The 23,439-nt window shown below is 48.8% G+C and overlaps 1 protein-coding gene and 1 long non-coding RNA gene across 7 annotated transcripts in view; one reads left to right on the top strand and one right to left on the bottom strand.

Annotated features, from left to right (window-relative positions):
* LOC308063536 overlaps window positions 1-23,439 on the bottom strand; it is a 673,278-nt gene that overhangs the window by 271,534 nt on the left and 378,305 nt on the right. The window lies entirely within an intron of this gene.
* Window positions 1-23,439, top strand: part of C1QTNF8 (C1q and TNF related 8) — a 34,997-nt gene that overhangs the window by 3,133 nt on the left and 8,425 nt on the right. For 3 of the 6 annotated variants that reach the window (XM_080386598.1, XM_080386596.1, XM_080386595.1), the window contains exon 1: window positions 22,285-23,439. Coding sequence is in view for 1 of the 6 variants with exons in the window: in XM_080386594.1 (XP_080242720.1) it covers window positions 22,265-22,366 (102 nt within the window). In the remaining 5 variants the exon portion in view is untranslated. The other 3 variants (XM_080386599.1, XM_080386594.1, XM_080386597.1) reach the window with 3 other exon arrangements.

Genomic DNA, 23,439 nt, shown 5'->3' with positions numbered 1-23,439 from the left:
TGCATGGACCACAATTAGCAGGAAGGGGGCTCTTTGCTCCGTTCACCCACAAATAAAGCTCTCTCAAAGCCTCCCTGGGCAAAACACCACATGTAAAGCACAACCCCCCATCCTGCACAACACGCGGCCAAACCCCGGTGGTGCCCTGGTCCTCTGGTCCCTCTGCCCATCCCCAAGGGATGCAGGAGGGCCACCACCGCCTGCCATCTCCGGCTGCAGCTGGAGCGCTCAGGGCATGCAGAGTGCTCCGCTTGGGCCAGAACTGCTCCTCAAATACACCATCTCAGTGGAACTGTGAGAATCCAGTAATTGGGGAAGGGGCGGCTTGCGTTCAGCTCTGATCAGCGCTGTGGTTAGCAGTGGCCAGGCACCGATGGGGTGGGGAACAGAGAAACCAGCACCTGTCAATGTGTCTTGTGAAAACAGCTCCACTTTTCTACTTTAATCTCTGAATCACTGCGCTGAAATCCACTCAACTCATCTACAGCATTTTTTGGGGGAAAAAAAAATAATAAATTGATGAAGAGGAAAGAAAAGCCCACAGGCTGTTTTCATGCAGGAAAAGGAATATGATCTGTCAAAAAGATTATTTTTTACAAATTGTTTGTCTGGTTATGATGCTGAACAAGGGTTACATTTTTCTCCCTGACAGCTCATCATGAACTGAGGGCTGAGCCAAGGAGCACTTAAAAGAAATGGAGCGACTGAGATGCTGTTGTCTGGTTTATCTGCTCTCACTGCTTACAGTCCTAGTGGGTGAAGAGGAATTAAATTGAAGATACAAACAAACAAATCCAAGAACAGCAACAACCTGCAAGTCCAGCTCTGTTTTTCCCTCCTGTGCACTTTTTACACTTAAAGAATGGAGCGAATTCACAACTGGAAGAGACTCCAGGACACATTCACTTTTGACTCTTCAGCAAGGACTTTGCAAACTTTTATGGGTAGGACAAGGAAAACAGTGCATGAGAATTTGCCCCATCTCCTGTGCGGCTGCAACCAGCAAAGTGCCGGTCCTGCCCACACCGCCGTGCGGGAAACCGCTGCCTTTAATTCATAATAAGTAAAGGAAGATGGAAAAATTGGCTGGTTAAAAAAAAATGCAAACAACAAAACCCATCAAAACACATTTGTCATCCTCTGCTGATATGAGATTATTTTCTTTCACAGCATGTTTGCCTTAGTGAAATGAAAGTTGGGAGGGGGAAGTATTTTTTTACAAGTGAAACATACTGTGTGACCTGCTCTGAAATGGCTGGGTTCATTTGCTGATTCTGAACCTTTTCGACACCCACCCACACACTTAAAAAATAAGATTTGGTAATTTTCAGAATGGTGAAAAATCCACAATGAAATGTCCTGGCTTCTTTCAGTTTTTCTCCGCAACCTCTTGCAGATAACTCTGGCTGCCAGGGGAACTGCGGCTTTGTTTAATTTAGCAGAAATTATTAAACTACCCCATCTCAGCCCCCCTGAATATCATTTTGTTCAAGAAACCAGTGGATTTTCTTATCACTGGTTAAAAAGACAGGCTCCTGGGCGTGTTAGCAGAGGAATAACACCGGGGGATGCAGCCGGTTGTTTTCCCTCCGGCTTTCCCATGTCTAGCAGCACCCTGGCATGGATCAAATTATGGCAGTCACCAGAGCTTGATGGGAATTGGTCCGAGCACTTCCTCCAGTGCTGGATTGAGCCCTCAGGGCTTGGGGTTGGGCTTTCAGAGACATTTAGCAGCAATGAAGTGATTAGGAGTGAAGATGAGAGTGGGGAGATGCCCCCCACCCCCCACCCCATTGCTGACCTCAGATCCCAGTTTCATGCCCCAGGAAGGACCAGCAGCAGCCGAAGGGCTTTGCCCCCTTCCCCAGAGCCCACATCCTTGACTGAAGATGAGATCTGGCTCCAAGCACTCAAAAATAATGATTTATGTAAATGTGGTGCTTTTATTAAAAAAAGGAGGAAAAAAAAGGCAGCTTGCAAACATCACTGAATGGCATAATGGTATGTAATTTGCCGGAGTTTTCAACGCCGTGTTACAATGCCTATCTTAATTGTGATAAATTACTTCAAAATGAGTGGGTGTCAAAGGAATTGATTGAAATAGTGCAGCATTACCACTTTCAAAATCTCTGTTAATTATGGATGTTTTTTGCTTAAGTTTTGGGTTTTATGAGGTTTTCTGTCTACAAACTCCCCCCGAAGTTTCTTTCCTCTTCCATTCCTGTTCACACACGAGCAGATGCTGAGCACAGAGTTTCTCTGAAGACTTTTTTTAGGAACACTCCTACTTCTGGCATCAATCCCTGGGGCCAGATGACCCGAGAGCAGGAGCCAGGTGGAGCACCCAAAGGTTTCTGTGCAGGGACCCACCATGGTCATCACTTAACACACAACTCCACGGTCCCCTGAGCTGGAAAGCTGCCTCCAGCCCAATTTCTCATCCCACAGACATGAACATTTGTCTGCTTTGCCATTTCCACTGGCAGTTCATGGAAGGTGAGGCCGGAATTAGCTGCAGCTCCTTGCTCCATGCGGGCTGGGAAAGCAGCTCCTGAGGAGCTCAGCACCCACTGTGGCAGCAGCATGTGCCTGTTGCCGGTAGCAGGAGGGGTCCGTTCTCCCCACTGCTGCCACACTTCAGGACTGGCAGGTTGAAGGTGCTGAGCTGTGCAGTGCCAGAAGGGAAAAACCTGCGGAGGACGCTGGAGCTGGCAGGTCCGCTGGAGTAAGGATTGCAAACCCCTCTTTTTAAGGATTTCTGTGCTCTTTTAGAGATTTTGGTTGATGATCATTCCCTCTGTCACTAAAAACTGAGCTGCTCCTGCCATTTTGCAGCATTTTGAGCTGAAAGAGAGCACATCACCAGCCAAAGCATCAAAGCAATGACACCTCTATTATCAGCAGACCTCAAGCATCGCATGGCAGCACAACGAAAACATTTCCAGAGGGCTCTTTGCCAGCAAAGCGTGTCCAAATCAATCATGGTATCTGATGTGCTATGGGCCACCAGCCTGGACACCTCTTTGCAGGCAGCAGTGCCAGAGACTGATGGGTCAAATCCTGTCTCACCAAATCTGGCCCTGGGAGCTCCCAGGAGTCATGGCTGAATGACAGCATCCTTAAACAGCCAGAGCCACAGAGGCTGTGGTACAAGGCTTGGTATGCTGAGCACAAAGTTTCTCTGAAAACTTTTTTTAGGAGCACTCCTACTTCTGGCATCAATCCCTGAGGCCACATGTACACTGGATGTACACAGCAGCACACATTCTGCCTCAAGACAGCCATGTTCAGAGTATCCAGAGTACAAGAGCCTGTGCTTTAGGTTGGACATGAGGAAGCATTTCTTTACCAGGAGGGTGGTCAAACCCTGGAACAGGCTTCCTGGAGAGGTGGTCTGTGCCCCAAGCCTGTCAGCGCTTAAGAGGCATCTGGACAATGGCTTTAACTTTTGGTCAGCCCTGAAGTGGTCAGGCTGTGGGACTAGATGATCCTTGTAGGGCCCTTCCAGCTGAAAATTTAATTCTATCCTATCCCATCCCATCCCATCCCATCCTATCCTATCCCATCCCATCCCATCCTATCCTATCCCATCCCATCCCATCCCATCCTATCCTATCCCATCCTATCCCATCCCATCCCATCCCATCCCATCCCATCCCATCCCATCCCATCCCATCCCATCCTATCCTATCTTATCCTACTCTTATTCTATCCCATCCCATCCCATCCTATCCTATCCTATCCTATCCCATCCCATCCTATCCCATCCCATCCTATCCCATCCTATCCTATCTTATCCTACTCCTATTCTATCCCATCCCATCCTATCCTATCCCATCCCATCCCATCCTATCCTATCCTACTCCTATTCTATTCTACTCTAGCCTAGCCTAGCCTATTGGGTTCAATTTGATTTGATTCGATTCGATTCCATTCCATTCCATCCTATCCTATCCTATTCCATTTCATTCTATGTGGTACAGTTCAGCTGGTTCAGTTCAGTTCTATCCATGTGCCAGTTTTCACTGAGCTAGAGACTTCCCAGCCCCGCTTTATGAAATGATTCAGAAGTCTCACCCAGACTCTCGGGCTATACCGGTACCTCTTTAGCCCCTTCAGAGCCACAAAGTCACAGCTTGTGGCAGGATTGCAGTGCCTTTCCCATCCAGAGGTTTTTCCCAGCCCCAGTTGGCAGGGTCAGGGCTGGGGCTCCCCAGTTTCCAACAAGCCCCTGGCACTGTGCAACCATGAAATCCCGCAGAGCTGCTGCAGTGGGCACAGCCTCGCTGGCTTTACAACGGGCCACCTGCCATTTTCCTCATGGAATTACAAAAGCGAAACCCAAAAAGCATATACCTAACTGTTCTGTCTTCTGGAACACCGTAATGTGCTGACATTTCTGCAAGTCCATCAGCAGCAAGACGTTAACTCCCCAGCAGAGAAGATGCTCGTAACATAACAGCAAGGACATGAGAAAGCCTGAGAAGCATCTCGGGCAGGTGTGTGACCCAAAGGGAGGTGTTCACCTCCTTCAGCTTTTCTCACCAAACCATTGTCATTCTTTCCCTATCAAAGGTGACAGTTGTTTTCCCAGCTGTCCACCCAGGGAGCTGCGGTGTCAACCCCTCTGATTGAATTAGTGTGGGTAATTTATATAGAGCAAAAATGGAATGAAAAGTAAAGTAACCAGAAATTAGATTATTTTCCAAGGTACATTTAACTTACTGTGACATTTGAGAGCATGAAACTTTAACAGAAATAAGCAAGGCCCATTTGCCTGAGAGTTTAAACATTTAATTCCCAGGAAGACAGACACAATTCTTCAGATTGCAATAATTATTTTAGACTTGATCAGCAAGAAAGGGAAGCTTGGAGCTGGCATAACAAAAAAGTCAAACGGGAAAAGTAACAGCAAATCGACCACGTGCTGGAAAACCCTGCACAACCACAGGGATGAGCAGCTTTGGGATGGGGATTAGGGGACCAGAGCTGTCCTCCTCGTTCTGCTAATTACCAGTTTTGCAGCCATGGGAAAATCTTGCCATCTGGTTGCTTTCCCTTCCTGCTTTCCTTTCATTTAGAGCATGAGCTGTTTGCAGCCAAGGCTGCACAGATCGCGGGAACCCTCTCCCCTGCATCAGAGGGGAGCTTGAGCCCTTCAGTCTGCCTCTGGTTTCCAAACAGAACAAATCCAGGCACCCAGAGGGAAAGCATTTAACTAAATTGTTTTTAATTACCGTGGTACTAGCTGGCTTAAGTCTGAAGTGGTTGCATGGAGGTTTATTCATCTGATCCCTGCCCTTTTGCTGATGCTGCCCCAACATTACTCAGTGAGATCCGTAGGTGCTCGCCACCGCGGGGGACATTGCACGGTGCAGCTTGACCTGCATTTTTGGTGAGTAGACATCAGGATCATGAGCAATGACACTTCAACCTGCAAGAAGCTGCCCTGTTGTTGATAAAGTGTTGAGAGCATCCTGAGGACAGGCTCTTGGTTGACAGCAGCATTGTCCTCCCAGGCTTGCCATGGATCTGGGAAGCTGCCAGCCAGGCTCCTGGGATTTAGTTGCCTGAGAGAGATTTGACAGACAGAAAGTACAAGAGACCAGGTCTGGAAAATAATCTCGATCCAAAAATGTCTTGGGTGAAGCCTGATGCTCTCAGGTAGCATCTCTGCCACCTAGCCCAACAACACCCTGTCTTTTGGGGGATGACACCTGTGTATCTATCCGTACTGCACATCTCCAGCCCCAGCACTCCATGCACCAGCTGTCTATCACGACGATACTGCTCAGCTATTCACACCCAATTTTATTTATAACCCTTGAAAGTCAAGGGAAAGACCTGCCTTTGATTTCAGTGATCTTAGGATAAGCTCCTAATTTCATGCTTTCTCCAAGAAGGAGATAAAATGCATTTGAGAAAGGCTTTTTCCCTTGGAAAATTAATCTTCCTTAAACTACTTGAAGACACAGAATTATTTCTAAAATGTCCCGTAATAGAAATAACTAGTATACTTGAAATAAATATATTTTACAGTAATCAAATTCTTCAGCCTGGCTTTTTATCCTGTTTATTGCCCTGTGAACTCCTCCATCATAAACAGCAGCACTTACAAATACAGAAATAAGTCACCGTCCGTAAGCTCAGGAGAGCTGAAAGATTTGCTATAATCACACAACCGGTGCTTAGTGTCACCTGAATATCGCTGTATATTCCACGGGTTTATCTGATTCAATTACAAGGTGCACTGAGGAACTGAAAATATATTCCAAACACATTTGTGCCAGAGTGCCAAAACACTGGAATTCCAGCTCCTGCTGGAATACTCCTCAGCCTGCACTCCCTGTTATCCTGATGGGAATATGGGTGGCTGGGATATAGGCGGCTCCACTGAGGTGGGATGGATCCCACAGCTACCAGGTATCCTTTGTGTTTGAATATATTTATTTAATAAAAAAACCCTCTTCACTGCAAAATTAAATTTGCCAGCAGAGATTGCATGATAGGATTCAGAATCTGTGTCCACAAATACCCCATTTTCAAAAATTCCCAAGGGAGGAAATGTGACTGACCTGTCAAAGCAACTGGAATGGCACCTGGTAAAGGAGGCATGCCAGGTCATTATTTTTTTTATTTCTAACTCACTGAATTAATTTCCATTGTGAAATAGGAGTAATCTTCTAGGGAAACAAAATTAAAATTAAAATCAATACAGCTTGCCAGCCAAGCCAAAATTAGAAAGTTCATTGATTGCGGCTACGAAAAACATTTGAGATTTTCCATCCTCCCTCAGGTTCAGGGTGGGAAATCCTAAAAGCTCCTTGGGGAAGTAGGAAATCTGCTTTCCCTTCTGCTCTGCTTGAGATATAAGCTTTACAATGTGATCGAGGTTTATATAGCAAGGATGACAGTGCAGGGTGAAATAGGCTATACAGAGCAGGTTTAGCTTTTACTAGAGGTGTGAACACTGGAACTGTGTTGCTTTCCTGTGTTTTTGGCTCACCATGACTCAGGGTTATGACTTGGATCATGGGTGATGGTCTGACCATGGTGATGTGTCTGCTACTGAGTCGCCACTGCCCCCCCCTTCTGCTTCCACTGGGAAAGATTGCCCTCTCCAGCATAAAGTCCACTTTTTTTTCACTTCTTCTTCCTGAAAATATTGATGAAACTTTTTTCCCCTCTATCCTTCATTTTTTGTTTAATTGACTTTTTATTTAATGTATCTATTTTATTGCATCCATTCAGGAAGCAGAAGCAATATCATCTGATAGGTATACTAACAAACAGCTGGAATAGATCGAGCAAACATGTTTGTGAGCAATCCAGAGATTGGAGCATGTTTGCAGAAAAGATCTATTGAACAGTTACAAACAAACAAATTAGTAAAAATCTAACCCCAAATCTCGCACCTTAATGATGGCAAGAAAAGCTGTAATCCCATCAATAAGCCATTAACCACAATGACGCGGATTGTCGGGTCCCAGCTGGTTATGGCTCTGCTGCTCACGTCTCCCTGCAGGTGGGAGGTGCAGGTTCCACCTGTGTGGAGCCAACGCCTTGGCCACCACGAGCTCCCTGTGCTGCTGGCACCTGGGACCCTTCCCCCAAGTCCTGGCATCACTCTGCAGAGGAGGTGAGAAAGCCAACCCCTGTCCAAATGTCCTCTTCTGGCCCTCCCAGGAGGGAATGCATGCATCGCTGATTATTTTGAGATTAGACGGTTTCCTTCTATGCACCAATATTTATCCCTAGAAACATTCAAGGCCAGGTTGGACGGGGCTGTGGGCATCCTGGTCTGGCTGAAGATGCTCATGGCAGAAGCCTGGGGTTAGATGGCCTTTAAAGGGCCCTTCCAACCCAAACCATTCGATGATTGTATGATTTTATGAAGTTTGAAATGCACAGAAAGCATTGCATTTGAATCACAACATTTCTTGATGTTTACTTCATTCTGCTTCAAAATAAGAAGCAAATGGGGTGGGATGTCCTGCGCGGGGGAACCCAGCTCCTGGCCAAGCCTGTCGGGGCGCCGGCAGGTCCCGTGCAGTTGTCAGAGCCTTTGACACTGCCATGACAAGAGCCATATTGATCCACGAAGATGATTTATTTCAGGACAAGATTCGAGATACCTGCTGATGTGAATCCATCTGTTGTAACAGACATTCTTTTCAGTTAATAACATGACCCAAAATGGCACGTCTCACCCCGGTATCCTATGCAAAAGCTCTAATAAAATCCTGTCCTGGCATCAGTGAAAAGACCGCCTGCACTAATGAGGTACAGCTCTGTATTCTCTAGGGCAACAGAGAAATTATGCTTAATTGCAAGAATAGAGCATCTCTGCCCATTGAATACAGTGCTTCGCTGGCGAGAATGATTCGCTTTGCTCACGACTGCGATGAACGCGGAGCAGAGCAGCCCCAGCTGTGATCACACGACAGAGAAATGCTCCCTCATCCTGAGGCAGAGGTGCAGGTTCCATGCCTCATCTGCACATGAAATAGTTTGCAAACAGATCAGCTTAAGGGAGGATGTGAAAGGGATCTTAAATCTCTTTCCAGGAAGCCTAGTGATGCTCATTGACTGGGACAAGAATTTTTGACATAGGCTTTATAGTAACTTCTGGGGGTTCCCCTTTTATTATGGGTTTTCTGAGATGCAGCTGTGAAATGTCACTGAGATTCTTCGGGACAGACAGCAGGGGATGATACTCAGTTTCCAGCACCTGGAGGCAATAGGCTCTGTGCTCTAACTGGTCCATCACTGCAGGTAAACTGAGGAAGGCAGATTTGTCCCAGCCCTGCCAGGGGACTGTGTCACCCTGGGCACACCCCACGCCTGCAGTCCCCGTCCTCTGGCTTTCTGCCCTGAATAAATACACCCCCTATCCAAGGCACCCCAGTGCTGGGGGTACCTCTGGGGCCCACCACAACATATTAGTAATAAATCCTCAGCACCCATTCATCAGTATTACAGGGGGAGTACTTTGTGCCAGGAGTATTAATCTGCCGAACTGCAGCGTGTCGGTGGTGTGGAAAAGTAAGAAAATGGAACTGACAGCAGCTCTGCTCTTGGCGAGGCAATGAGGCTGCCTTAATTAGAGCTAATTGTAGCTTTCCATCACGTTAAATTGTAATGCAGAATGTTTCAGGTTAGCCCATGGGTGAGTCGGACTGGCTGTCCTCCTCCTTCTCCTCAAAACGTTGGGTGACATTTGTTTTTCTGCCTGTACAATGTGCAGAAATGGCTACTCAGAGAAAGCAGTATGGACAAGACACCTTGAGGGCCGAAATAGAAACTGGTAACAAGCCTGTTGTACATGGCCATGGGCCCCATTAGTGCTGAGCCCAGCTGCAGCATCACTGGGGCCAGCACGCAGGGAAGGAGAGCTGAGCCTTGCGGGATGGTGAGGAGAGAGCTCGGGGCAGGCTGAGGAAGGAGAAAGCAGTCCTGCTTCTCCAGGCATGTGGCAATCTGGCTGTGTCAGCACAGCTCCATCCTCTGCCTCCCCAAAAAAGCAGGAGGTGAAGTTTCGGGTCCATGCTCATCAGTGGTTCTCACCTGTGAGTCTGTGGCTCTCACAGAGGTGGAAGCTGACCCTGCAAGCTGAGCCCTGCTCCGTGGGTCCAGTGGGAGCCGATGAGATGCAGCACTGTGCAGGGTTGTCCCCAACCTGTCCCAGGGGACAGCCCCTGGCAGCACCCCTCGGGGCTGGGAATCTGGCTCTGGCTGGGTTTTAACCCGGAGCAAACACTCATTTCTTGGCATCTCCTCAGGGTGTTACTCAGGAGTGAGCACTCATTGCTTGGCATCTCCTTGGGGTGTTACTCAGGAGTGAGCACTCATTCCTTGGCATCTCCTTGGGGTGTTACTCAGGAGTGAGCACTCATTCCTTGTCATCTCCTCTGGGTGTTACTCAGCTGGATGGCTCTGAGGTCCTGCCCAGGAAATGAAGGCAGTGCTGGAGCAGGGAAAATGCTGCTTTACAGCCTGGACCTTCTGTATCTTCATGGTAAATGTCTGCTTTTCATGGAGAATTTGGACTCTTGTTGAAAGACTTCAATGCCAAAAACCTTAAACCCCCTTTTTCCAGCCAGAAACATGGTGCTTTCCCAGGCTTTCTCCTTCTGTGCAGCACAGAAAAGAAAGGATGAATCACTCCCCCTCTCTTCACCAAAAAACTCCCCATGAAGAAGCTCAAGGCACCCCACTGCCAGACAGCCCTAGAGACTTTCTGCCCCCAGCGCCTTTCCCCTGGTTTTGTCTAACCCGCATATGCCTTACGGCAGGACCTGAATATGCAAAGCCATAGGGGATTGGAGCACTGTTATTTATAAGACAGTATCTTTTCCAGGCATGTAGGCAATGTAATTTAAGACCAGACGAACATCTGTCTGTTGACAGTTTCTGCTCATGGTCAGGCAGATCTGCTCTGGCTCGGGCTGTGCTCCCCGTTACGCCCCTGGCAGAGACTCTCCTCTTTGCACCCTGAGCAGGAACCCAGCCAGATGACGGGCAGCACTGAGGTCAGTCGTAGACTTTGCTTCCTGGCCACGTGAATGGGCAGCTTTGTCTTCATCCTATGCATTGGATACATGACCAGCAGGAAAATGTCAAAGCAAAGAGACGTGATTTTTATTTAACAGAGGAAAAGGTAGGCTCAGCGCGGAAGCATCTCGCTGCAATTGCTCATTTGATCCATGGTGGTTGTGCAAGAGCAGGGGTTTAAAATGCACGGGCAGTCCGTTGGAGGCTTTCGGCTACAATAGCATTGATGAACGTTCCCAGCAGCTTTGCTCTTATGCTACCACCAAGGAGAAAAGAAAATCAACCCTTGACTGTCACACTGACCTCATTCAAACCAGCCTGGAAGTCATTAACATGAGAGATCCTGAATGGAGATCATTGCTGCTCCCAAAAACATTCCCCAGGACTGGATTCCCATCAAAGGCCAATTGCCCAGTATCAAGATGTCCAATACAAACTCTTTGCTTTGCTTCTTATCCATTCTCCAGCTATTAATAGCCTCTCGCAGAGGCCAGTGGGAACAGAAGAGCTTCAGCTCTTTCTCTGCTAAAAACTCAACTGCTTTTGCAACTTGCTTGGATCAATGTGCAGCAGTTGCCTGCCCTGTGTGAGTGAAATTTCACAGAGGTAAATGACGTGCAGGCTGTAAGGAGCTCAGGCAGCATTGCACCATGGCACTGGGAGGCAGCAAAGTCCTGGGCCCAGCCCCAGCACTGCCCCACAGAGTTGCATCAAGGCTGTGCTAGCCCCAAAGATTGGACACAGGATGGCACTAACCAGGTGAATTCGACCTCTGAAATTTTGTACATCGGAGATGTGAAGTGCTGCTTGAGGGAGCTTCCAGAAAGGGTCTGCGATGAGCAAGAAGCTCAGCCGCTGAACACGTGCATTTCCCACCTTGGCTTTGAAGTGTTCCTGGTGCTCTGCCACTGCTTCCCTTGGGCTGCTCTGAAATGCTGCTACTGCACCTACAAATTCTGGTACTACAGTGTTTTGTGGAAGTATAGTGCTGAAATGCATTTGATGATGGTTGGGAGCTGCACTGGCCAAGCTGGGAAGGGCACTGGGAATGCCAGTGTCACAGAGCTGATGCATTGCCTGCCTTCCCGACAAAGGTGCCTCTGTCAGACCTGCTGAAGAGCAGCAGAAACAGCAGCCAGCCCTTGCACCACCTGTCTGCCCATAGCCTCCGAGGGTGCAGTGGGGGGGGGTGCACGGAGATCCTGAGGTTTATTCCCAGGTCCGCTGCTGTTGGACTGTGCAGATGGAGAGAAATCATTTAAACTTTCTGTGCCTCCCCTCTCCTGTCATAAAACCATTACCCTTATTCTGATGTTGTAGGAGTGGTCTCAGGTGTCGCTATGTGGCCAAGAAAAAGTGTACTTGGATGCTAAAAATACTCATGGTATATGTCAATGTCAAGGGCTCCCACAGACGAATGTTACATGCTGCCCTTCCTCCTCATTTTCTCCAGATGCAGGAAGAAAAACGATGCTTTTGGCCACTGCTAGCTGTGGGTACGGGGCACCCAGCTGAGATCCTCAGTCTGGCAGCAGCATGGAAGAAAGAGCTGTGTGGTTGTTCCTGGTGCTAGGTCCCCCGAGCAGACACCTCCAGCTGGACAGCTGGAGACCTCTGACCATCCAGGTCTTACACTACCGACAATGTTGCATCTGCTTACAAATGAGACCTGAATCAATCTAAAAAAAAAAACCAACAAAAAGTCTCCAAAATTATACCAGACCAGCTGAAATCACCACTCCCTGCAGCCATGGGCACGTGGATTCCTGCCTGATGCTCGATGAATGATGTGGCACTGGAGTTGTATGAGTTGTCTATGTGAGCGCCTGTATCTTGGCAAGTAAGAAAGATTGAAAGTGCTAAACTAAATGCCAGGGAGAGAGATTCAAATCTGTGTACTTTGCTCAGCATTTGATGTGAGCCAGGAACATGCATGTCTCACAGGGGTAAGATGTCCCTCCTGCTCTGCCCAGCCTGTCCCGAGCTTTCTGTGCCCACCTCTGCCCCTGGCTCACCTGAAGATTTTACTCTGTGTTTCCTTCAATTACAAGTTCTTAAAAGCAAAGACTTTCTTTCCAGGTTTTGTGGCAATTCAGGAGTAATATGAGGGCAGCAAAAGTTTTGGCATCGTATTTGTTTATAAAGCACATTCTGCAATTTTTTATTTAATTATCTGACTGCCTCATCTCTGATTCCCTCACACAGATGAGTGATTTTTGCTCCCATTTTTAAATCACAGGTCCTTGCTCTTGGAAAACTCTCCAGCTGGGTATTCTTTAAACGTTAAGAGCAAAAAGCTATGACTCCACGAAACAGCTTCAATTTAAGAAATGAGGAATAATTCTCAAAGGAACGGAGGGGACAGATTTAGTTCATTGATACTGCAGCCAACTTGCAGCTGCCACTGGGGAATTAAAATTTACTGATAGCTTCAGCCCTGCCTGCCACGGTACAGGAAATAAGTGTGAAGCCTGAGCAGCGTTAGCCGGGGGTGTTTAGTGGGAGATTACCGGAGCAGTGTGAGCCACCTGAGAGTGGCAGCGCTGCCAGGGCTGAGCATCCCGAGCTGCCCAGCTCAGCCAGGGAGGGGAGGGCAGGGGGAGGTGGGCAGCGTTGAGAGACCCTCTGGGCAAGGGCAACCTGGGCTCCTTGTTCCAGGGACAGGTCTGCAAGGATGGTGTGAAATGGCAGCGTATCGATTGTGCCGGGGTGACTGACACATGGCGATGCGCTGCCGGAATCGGCAGGGTTGAGGTGAGCTGGCCAGGCAACGCGTCCCCAGACAAAAAGACTTGTCTTGACCCGTCCCATGCATTTATCCCCCGGGTGAACAGTTATTGCAATCTATTTTCAGTTTTCTTTTGTGACAGGAAATTCTCACGCAACAGGTGGGTTTCAGACGGACATTTTTATGAGGGGATTGAGCGTGTTCAATAGAGGTTAAACCTAGAATGTGCCGACATGGTTCCTGGGGCTGTGGACGTGAGGACACCTTGCCCACAGGGAGAGACAGGACCTACAGCTGCTTCGGCAAGCCTGTGGAGGGGGAGCATGGTGCCCCCCCGCCCGGCAATTCAACCAGCAAATAACATTTTAGAGCTGAAAACTAGAGGTTCAAAAGAAAAAAGAACCTGGGAAGAAAACCACCTTCCGTTATTTTTACTCTGTTGTCGACAACCCATCTCACTTTCATGAGTTTAAACTTTTTAAAGGTTATTCTGAGAACATGCATGCATCTCTCTGTGGAAAATAGCAATTATTATGTGCTACAGGGTTCTACCCATCATTACTTCTGAATAAGCAGGCATGGTAAAGCTATTCCATTCAGCCTAACAAATTAAATAAGCCCAGTTGCTGGAATACAGAGCAGTGGCGTGATGAATGACATACCATGTGAACCCTACCAAGGGATTAAAGAAAATTTCCAAGTCATTTACAAAAAGGTAGAGCACCATCTATTTGCTCGGCACCATTTAATTACAAGTAATCTAAAAACTGGAAAGGCAATGAAAGCAAAAAATCAAAACTCTCTTTTGTCCTGGAAACAAAACAACAAAGAGAAATATTTTCCTTCTCAGCTCATTTGTGGAGACACATTATCTCAGTGTGATAAACCTATCTGAGCATTGAATGCTGGTGCCGTGCCATGGGCTTCTTCCTGGGTTTAGCTATTTTGATTTCAGTCTGTCACCGCATTGGATTTTTAAATAGCTAATTGAAATTCACTGATAGCTTAATTTGCTCATCCAGTTCCCACAATTGCGTATGACATGTGGGTAATGGGGTGACTGGTTCAGAAGGTGAGAAGCTCTCCCAGGAAGGGAGCCCTTGCAGGCACCGGATCCTGGATGGCACAAGCCAAACCATCTGATACTGGCCATGCTGTCACTGAATCACCAGCAACTGCCAAACCACCCTGTCAGTTAAAGAGAAATGTCCAGCCACTCAGGTATCCCTGTATCAGCCTGTCCCAAAAAGCTGGGGAATGGGATTTTTGACCTTCGCGAACACAAAATGCTGTTAGGTGAATCTGTGTACCTGGTTTAATCTACCTTTTCCCATTTTATAGGAAAGAGGTTACCAGCTAGTGAGATGCTCTGGACTTTTTATGAGATACTGGAGCAAAGTCAGAGAGTTGAAAGGCAGGAGCAGTGCCCATCGCCTCATATTGCCCTAAGTAACAGAGGGGGGGTGAGAAAATGCATGGAATAAAGCCCACCCACCCTTTATGCTATGTGGTAAATCCCACGATGTGTGCACAGACCTGAGCAAACACTTTTCCCACCATCAGACGGAAGCTGTGAGAATGGCTACAAACCCCGGCCCAGAGGTGTTAATCGCACTGCACCCCGGGTTGAAATGCTCTAAGTCCTGCCCAAGAGGTTATTCAGCAAAACAAAGCTGCTTCTTATGTGGAGGGACAGTGGATACAAGGGGATCTGCTATTTGTGACCTCTGTGAACTCCCATTCCCATTGCATAAAGGCTTAAATCAAAACCAAGATTCAAATCTTTCAGGATTTCCAAAATCAGATTGCAGAATGGGGCCTGAAACATCTAAAGTTTGACAGCTTGTAGGTGAGGTTTCATGATGCATCAGCCTGGGCACTTAGTGCAGTTAGAGTCAGTTTGAAGAGTCCCGCTTGGTTACTGAGCAGGTTCCCGGGAAAGCTGCCCCGGCTCAGCATGCTCCAGCCCTGCGGCATCGCGCCTGGTCTGCCTGGTCAGCGGCAGAGATCGTCCCTTCCCAATACGCTGCTGCCAACGTGCTTAACCATCCCTCCATGCCAGCCTGCATTAGTACCACTTCCATTTTTTAATTAATAGTTTTGATCAGTGTTTTGCCCAAGTCTGCATTCCTGCATCAAATAAACTTGGAATATATAATAGAAATGGGTTCTAGGAGATCTGTTTCCCACCAGTCCCGGCTGATTGGCATTGGCCGCTTTACCCTCCATTAAATCTTCATTAGAGATCATCAGCTGTTCTGTTACTTTGACCGGTTCACCGTAAGGCTGATTTAACCTCTATTTATCCAGGTTGCCTCGTTTCCCTGGTGCCAATCTTGCTCAGCGCGGGCAGGCTGCGGCAGCCTGGGGAGGGATCCCCTGCTCCTCCTCATCACCCGCTGCCTGCAGGTTCCCTCTCACCCCACAAGCTTCCAGCCCCCCTCGGGACCAGGCTTTAGCCATGAACGTTTTCTCACTCTGTTGTGAAATCAGAGCTTTCACGCTACTTAGTACGTTACTCTTAACCAGTTCCCCATTACCGTTCACACACTGCTCTTTAAATTCCAATTAGCTCCTCATCATTTGAGGCTTTGTGCAATTGGCCGCTTGAAAGCACCACACGCTCGCACATGAACCTATACACTTCATTGCATGAAATCATATTATGGGTTGGGGATTACTGCATTAGAGGGTTTAACCACCCTGCCCGGGCTGCCTGGCGTGCACGGCAAGGCACAGAGAGCTCCCACCCCTGTGCATTGCCTGGGCTCCCAGCTCACCACCACAGAGCTCTGGCTGCATGTGGCCAACGCCAGGGGAGGCGTTGTGATCCAAAGTGACACCCCAGCTGAAAGCCAGGAGGAAACTGAGTTTAATATTTAATGTTTCTGTAGGAATCATCTCTGTATGTCTCTGCCACGTGGTGCAGACGTTGTCATGGCACAGAGCCCTAGCCTTGAGCGCGAGGAGAGAGCAAACACACATCACTCTCATGAGTTCAGCACAGTGGAAAAATCCATATAAAACATGCCTTTTCATTTAAAGAGCTGGTTACAACTCAAATAGTTTCAGACATTATATATAGTGTGTTTGAAAACTTAAAAAAAAAAAAAAGATGCCTTCACTTAAAAGGATAAAGGACTCGCGTGCCTGCGGACACTGGCTGAGATGTTTCCAACGCCTTTTTACGCAAGCAGAGCTGTAATTGTGGCCTGACCACGCAGGGAAATGTGTTTGCAGAGCACGGAGGCTCCAGCATCCTGGCACACCACAGCTGCCCCACATCCCCAGTTCAATGGAGGGTCACTAATATTGGCTACCTGGAGCGAGAGCTCGTGTGCGGCTGTGTCTCTGGGTCTCCTTTCCAAGCCATAAATGCACATCCTTAAGCAGATGCTCCTGAATAGGCAAAGCTCCTGCTCCTGCAGCACGAAGCCAGCACCCTCCTAAAACCCCAGCTACTTCATCAATTAATTGATTAGAAAGAAGCATTCACTTCCCTGCAGAGCAGACCAATTTTAGCACACCAAAGCTGCAAAGAAAACCGTGTTTTTGCCAGCTGACCATTTATGTCCCTTAAACTTACTATAAGTGCATCCATTTTCTAGCTGGGGATTAATTCCTTTTTGCATTCTCTGCAGTAAGTGCGCCTGCTCTCTCTAGCAGGGAGGAGGCAGACGGGCTCAGCACGCCCTGAACTCACTGCTCTATCACACACAGAGTTTCTTATTAATTTGTTGCAAGCCTTCAGCAGTGTACAGAAATGATTTTTTTTTTCCCTTGCTCCCTGCATGGACAAAAGCCAAGCTTTATAAATCAACTGTGTAAACAGAAATATCCTTCTTCCTTGAATGTGATTATTATTTCAAAAAAGGAGGTTGTCGTTTTAAGAGGCAGAAAACTTGTTTAATCTGGAGACACAGGCTCTGATGCCAGGCGCTGGTTCCCATAACATTTTTCTTCTGTCCTAAGTTTCAGAGCAAAAATAAAAAAACTCTCCTACAGACTGTTTTTGGACGGGTTTTGACCAGCTAAGATAATTTTTGGAGCCCAAACCACTCTTTCGACTGGGTTACACCTATAAACTACTTTTATATCCATGCAAGTAAGCTCTCAGCAGCAGCCTTACATCCCCCTGTGAAACCCGAGCTCTGCCCGGCTGCACTCCCATCATACATATTTTTTGCCTTGAAGAGCTTAACCTAAAAATAGTTGATGAAGAATGGGAGAAGAGACGTGCCATCCCCAGGAGGGCGGAGGGGAGCTTTCCCAAAACCCTACAGCAGCAGAGCCAGGAACCAATCTCCAGGGTGCCGTCCCTCTGCTTTAAGTGCTTTGGCATTTGTGTTTGCGCTTCTGTTTGCATTGGTTCTTGTTGCAAGGACGTACTTGATGCAAAGCAGCTCCCCTGTCTCAGCAGGGCTAATAGATATTATTTACTAATTGCATTCTAATTATAAGTATTTGCTGCATGACAAAGGAAGAAAGAAACTCTCTGCAGCGTGTGCAGGGTGCTGAGGACACTGCTGATCTACTCAGGGAGGCAGATGGACCCGAATCCTGAAAAAGCATCGATGTCACTCTACTGACCGTCACACAAATGAGTTAATGCAGAACATTTGCTTGTGGAGCCCAGGTTATTTATGGGACCAAGTAAATGAATGCAGCAGCCCCAGCGGGGTGGCTTTGGGGGCACTGGTGCAGGACACACGGGGGAACATCTCCATTCTGTGAAAGGTGCTGAGCAGTGCCAACAGGAGAGCAGGGTCCTGGAAAACACGATGGATGAGAAATGATAGCATAAATCTGGTGTTTAACCCAGAACAGAGAAGAGGACAGAAGAGGCTTTTGGTTGGCACTTGTGAAGCAAAGTAATTTCTTTCCTTAGGGGCTGTTTGAGGTCTCTCCAAAAAGGGATAAGGAAGGTTTTTCTTTTCCTGGCAGCTTTGGAAAGGCTGCAGCTGCATTCCCTCCTTGCTGCATGGGCTCCGTGTGCCTGTTCCCAGGTGGCTTCTGCCTGGCACAGCTGCTCTTGCCCACCCATGCGGGGCTGGGACGGGGACCACTGCCATGGCGGGAGGGGACACGGATGGGGCGGAGGGCTCCAGGAGGCCTGGGCTGGAGCAGGCCAGCACCAGAGGATGACTCATGGAGAGCTGGATGTTGCTCAGGTTCATGCTGGGACAGCAGCAAACCTCTGCATTTTGCCTCCCTGGTCCTGGCTAACGGAGCCTCCCAGTACAGCACCAGCAGCACACATAAATCCTCCCTCGCCCACGGCATGGGGGCAGCCCTCGCTCCCCAACAGCCGCTGTTCCCTCTCCTCATCACTCTGGATGCAGATTTTTTAATTAAAAAAATAAAATAAAATCATGCTGCACTCTGTTTTAATCACCTGCTAGATTTACTTAACACCACCAATACAAAAAAACTCCCAACTTAAGTCATCTGCAAACGGTTCGAGTTCTCTCTTGTATAACCCAGGTCCACCTACAGCTTTAAAGATTGGGTTTTTTCTTATTTGATTTTGAAAAGTCATACAAAACCCCTTTTCCATCATGACAGCCATCTCTCTGCCTCTGGTCCAGGGCTCTGAGCTACGGGGGACGGGCAGCTTCTGGGCAGTGGCATGGTGGTGCAGAATGTTTACCCAAAGGGGCCCACAAGAAAGGCTGGAGAGGGACTTTTTAACAAGGATATGCAGCAATAGAACAAGGGGTGATGGCTTTAAGCTGAAAGAGGGCAGATTTAGATCAGCTATCAGGAAGAAATCCTTCCCTGTGAGGGTGGCGAGGCGCTGGCCCAGGCTGCCCAGAGCAGCTGTGGGTGCCCCATCCCTGGCAGTGCTCAAGGCCAGGCTGGATGGGGCTGGGGGCACCCTGGGCTGGTGGGAGGGGTCCCTGCCTGTGGCGGGGGGTTGGAACTTGATCTTTAGGGGTCCTTTCCAATTCAAACCATCCTGTGATTCTATGATTTAGGAGCCGGGGCACATCAGCATATGGAGCAGAGATGGAGAACCTTTCTGAGGACCTCGGCTGAGATGTCCCCTGCCTGGGTCAGGAAGGAAGGGGAGGCTTTGAAGAGGTTTTTCAAATGCAGAGAGCTGCCCAAGGTGCTCTCACATCTCATCCCTTTTTACATAAGGCAGAGGCTGTTTCCAGAAAAAAAAAATAATAATAAAATGACCTGGCCAGCACATACCCCCGTGGACTGGTGAGGGGTTGAAGTGCTGGGGTCTGGGGCAGAGCAGGAGGACTGCAGGGGAGGAATATTTAAACCATCACATTGTGCCCTGAAGTGGGGAAGGGCACTGCAAGAGGACGAAACACACCTTTCCCCTCCTGTTGTTCTCAGGACTATCAAAGCGTTGCTTTTCTTTGTCAGTCTTAGTGCAGGAATGATGCAGGAGCTCGCGCTGTACAGGGTGCCCATCGCTTTCAACCTCCTCTTCTACAGTGAATGGGAGGCTGCTGCAAAACAGAAAAAGAAAACAGAAAGAAAAAAAACCCAAACCACCAAACAACCCAAATTCAGAGTCTAAACCTAGTTTTAAATAAAGCCACCCATGTGCTTTTTTCCAAGAGCTGGGCATGACCAAGTGTGTGATTTCAGCTACGATAGTGTGGGCACTAAAATCAAGCACCACTGGTGCAGCACTGCTCTACCCCGGTGCCGGGAGGTGTGGGGTGTTCAGTGTGCTCTGATCCCCCCACATCTGCTCCCCACTGGCCCCAGAGACTTGGGCTCAGCAGTCCCTCGGACAAAAGCAAGCTGTGCCGCATCCCACATCACCTCCTGGTTAAGGGCTGATGCTGCCGGCGGGCAGCAGTGTGCCACGCTGGGCTTGGGTCTGTGCCATGAGCACAGGGTCTGTGGCAGCCACCGGCTTTCCTGAGGGTCACACATGTGGCCAGGACCACTGTGTGCTGCTCAGTAGGTAGGCCAGCCCAGGCAGGACAGGGCTGGGCAGCTTCTCTAGGGTGCCCTCTGCTCAGCCTCCTTCGGAGAGGGTCTCCATGCCTCCCACGCCGCAGAGAGCCTTGTGGCACCCCAGCTGCCATGAGCCAGGGGAGCCAGTAATTCAGTCCCAGTTATGTGAAACAGTGGCAACTTGCTGTCCAGCCATTTCTGGGTGTCCTGGAAAAATTAGGGCAAAGCACACCCCCAGCAGATAGGTAGTGGTGGGAGAAGACTCTGCAAACACACAGAGGAAGATTCACCCTTGTGCTTGTGTTTGACCTTCCCTGCCTTTCCCGTTTATAGGATGTGACCCCCAGCACATCCTGCCAGGAATGATTTGGCATAAGATGTTATCCCCTAAACCTGTGAAGCAGGGAGGGAAAACAGCAGCTGCTCATCACCCTCCTGAGGCTGCCCCCGGACCTGCTCACGCAGAAGCGAGGTGCTTTGCCAAGAGGCATGGAACCGTGGGGGTGACACCTTCCCTTAGCACTGGCCTGTTCCCAGGCATGTGGCCGTGCACCTGCACCTTCCCCCAGCACCACTGCAGGGGCAGTTTCCATTGCTGCTGCCCTTCAAGACACTTTTGCCACCTTTACAGCTCATGCACAAAAGCCAGAGATTTTATCATGGGTTTGTGTTTTTTTCTCCTTTCTCCTGCCTAAAAAGATGCTGAAATCTCCCAAAGCAAAATTATTTCCATGTGATCCCAGCACTTTCTCTCTTGGCTGGAACACTTGCTGTGGTTTTGGGGCTGTGGTTTTTTTGATACATTTTTTTTTTTTCTATTCACAGATTTTTTGGTCTTCGTTTCCATCGTTGTGAGAGGCACCGTGCAATCCGACAGACTGCCTGTGAGTCCTAAGGAAACTAGAGCAGGACAAAAGCACAGGAACCCAGCACAAGTTGATGCAAGCAAAGAAACAAAAAAAAAAACCCAACCACCCAAACCCTGTTTTTGCAAACAGCCTAGCTGCTGGGTTTCATAAGGAGTCGGCCTGACTTTCAGTGTTTCATTTGGACTCCAGCTAGGAAGCTGCAGCCGTCATCGAGAACTGAAATACCTGGATGAACAGCAGCTTTTATATTATGCATCCTGCTAAGCAACAGCAAGGAGAGTAAGAGACAGGGGTTCTGAGTCACAAGGTAAGTTACACGGATCTGAATAAGTTGGGGAAAAAAAAATACTATTGCTATAGGGAACAAAGTGTTCCTGCCCTGCAAAGGCAGGTTGCTTGGATGAGTCATAAAGAGAGGTGCTCTGCCCGTGCTGCTTGTCTTGCTTTTTCTGCTTCACTGCAGCAGGCGAAGTAAGTGCAAGGCCAGGTTATTGCTGAGCTGGCTTTAACACGTTCCTGCTAACACTCACCATTCCATTAACCACCCGCAGCACTCCAGAATGATGCTTTCTCCTAGTCTGATTTTGCACTTAGCTGTGGCTGGGCGGTGGGACAGGGATGGTGCCTGATCTGATGCAGGCTCCTCCGCTGCTGCAAGACCCCAGGGCAGGAAAGAGCCTTTTCCTGGCATCCTCTGCAGACATGGAAACTTTCAGGGGACTTGGCTTTTCCAGCCTTGCCGAGCAACTGTAGCTGTTTGAAATGTGCTGCTCGCTCCTGAGATGGGGTTTGCAGCGGTGCTGGGACAGGATGGTCCTGCTGCTGCCAGCACCTGTGTCCTGGTGCTCCTACCCACGCTGGCAGGACAGTACCCGCTGCAGGGACACTGCTGCACGCTTTATTTCAGCACACAGACAGCCAGGTTCCCAGAGCAGCTGAGTTAGCAGCGGCAAGTCACAGGAAAGCTGCTTTTCTTCTGGGAAGGGTGAAGAGGGTTGGGTGCCATCCACTTCATCAGGGTGATTTGCTCTGTTGGAGAAGCTGCCCTGGGAATGACTTACTGTAACTCGCCTGTGCCTCAGCATGGCCAGGCTGAATCACCGCCCGGGCTTGCCATGGGGCTGGGAGCGCTTTCTGGGAGCCGCCCAGCCCAGAGCAAGGCCATTTCAAGGACATTGCAGGCATGTTCCTGGCATCAGAGCTGCAGGCAGGGATGAGGAGGAAAGAGGGAAAAGCTGTTTACTTAGGAACGGGCAAACATCCTTTTTCTCCCTGTCTGCATGAGGTAAGTGTGATAACAGCCCCTGTCACAGACCAGGCAAGGTGGTACCACACGAAGTTGCAGGTGCCCACCTGCACGGGACCATTTCCATACAGGCACAGCCTCGCCCTCCACAGCACCTGCAGGGGACTGTGTTAAATCCACAGAGCCCCCCAGGTCTAAGCGTGTACAGGTAATAGGAAGGGATGCTTGCTTGGGATCCTCGTTTCTTCCTACGTCTGGCAGATGAAATCGCAGCTGGATGTAGCACATGGTGACTGCATGGGCTGCTGCTGCTCAGGGACAGCCTCTCCTGGGACAGAGGAATTAGGGCAATCCACCCACACTGGAAACAGGCACATGCTAAAAAAGCACGAGAAAATAAACCCCAAACCAAATAATTAGAAATGGAGCTACAAACTTGCTGACCAAATCTTCACCCAGGCCATTACAAGTAGGGATGCAGCTAACACCCCCCAGCCCCCTCCATAGCTGAATCCTGGCTTTGCCTCCATCCCTGCCCTGCTCCCATCTTGCAGGGCTGGAAGCGACCCAGCTGTCTCTAGCAGCACGGCCAACTCCTCTCCCGTATCACCCCAGCGCGTTGTATAAACACTGCGGACAAGTGGGCGTTAACATCGGTCATCTGCAAATCACTACAGACAGTGGAAAATTTTAAACCGCGTTGCTTTTTGGGATCCAAATACTCTTGTCTGTGAGCCCTCAGATCACTTCATGGCTGCAGACAGGCTCCTGGTGCTCAGCCTAAGTGAGGCATCTCTGTGGCATCGTGTCGGAGAGGCATTGCCCTGTGCTCAGCTCTGGCACCACCAGCAGAGGAGCACCTGAGCTGTCGTGTCTTCATCTTGGAAAATGCACAAGTTCCGTCAGTGTTTTGGGCTTTTCTGCAATAAGTTGCGCATGAAGAAATTTTAGATCCTCCTAGGGAAGAAAATAACAAAAATCTGAACAAATCATTTCCCGAGGAAGTCCAGTGTCCAGACAAACCTGGCCCTAACGATGCCTCATTTCCTGCTGCTGGTGATGCAGGGAGCTCTGGAGCAGCGAGGAGGTCGAGGCTTGAAAGAAGACAAAAG

Source organism: Falco punctatus (assembly GCF_963210335.1).
Source record: "Falco punctatus genome assembly, chromosome: 4".
In the NCBI taxonomy this organism is placed as follows: domain Eukaryota; kingdom Metazoa; phylum Chordata; class Aves; order Falconiformes; family Falconidae; genus Falco; species Falco punctatus.
The sequence above is the reverse complement of the archived record's forward strand: the minus strand, read 5'-3'. Positions and strand labels throughout refer to the sequence as shown.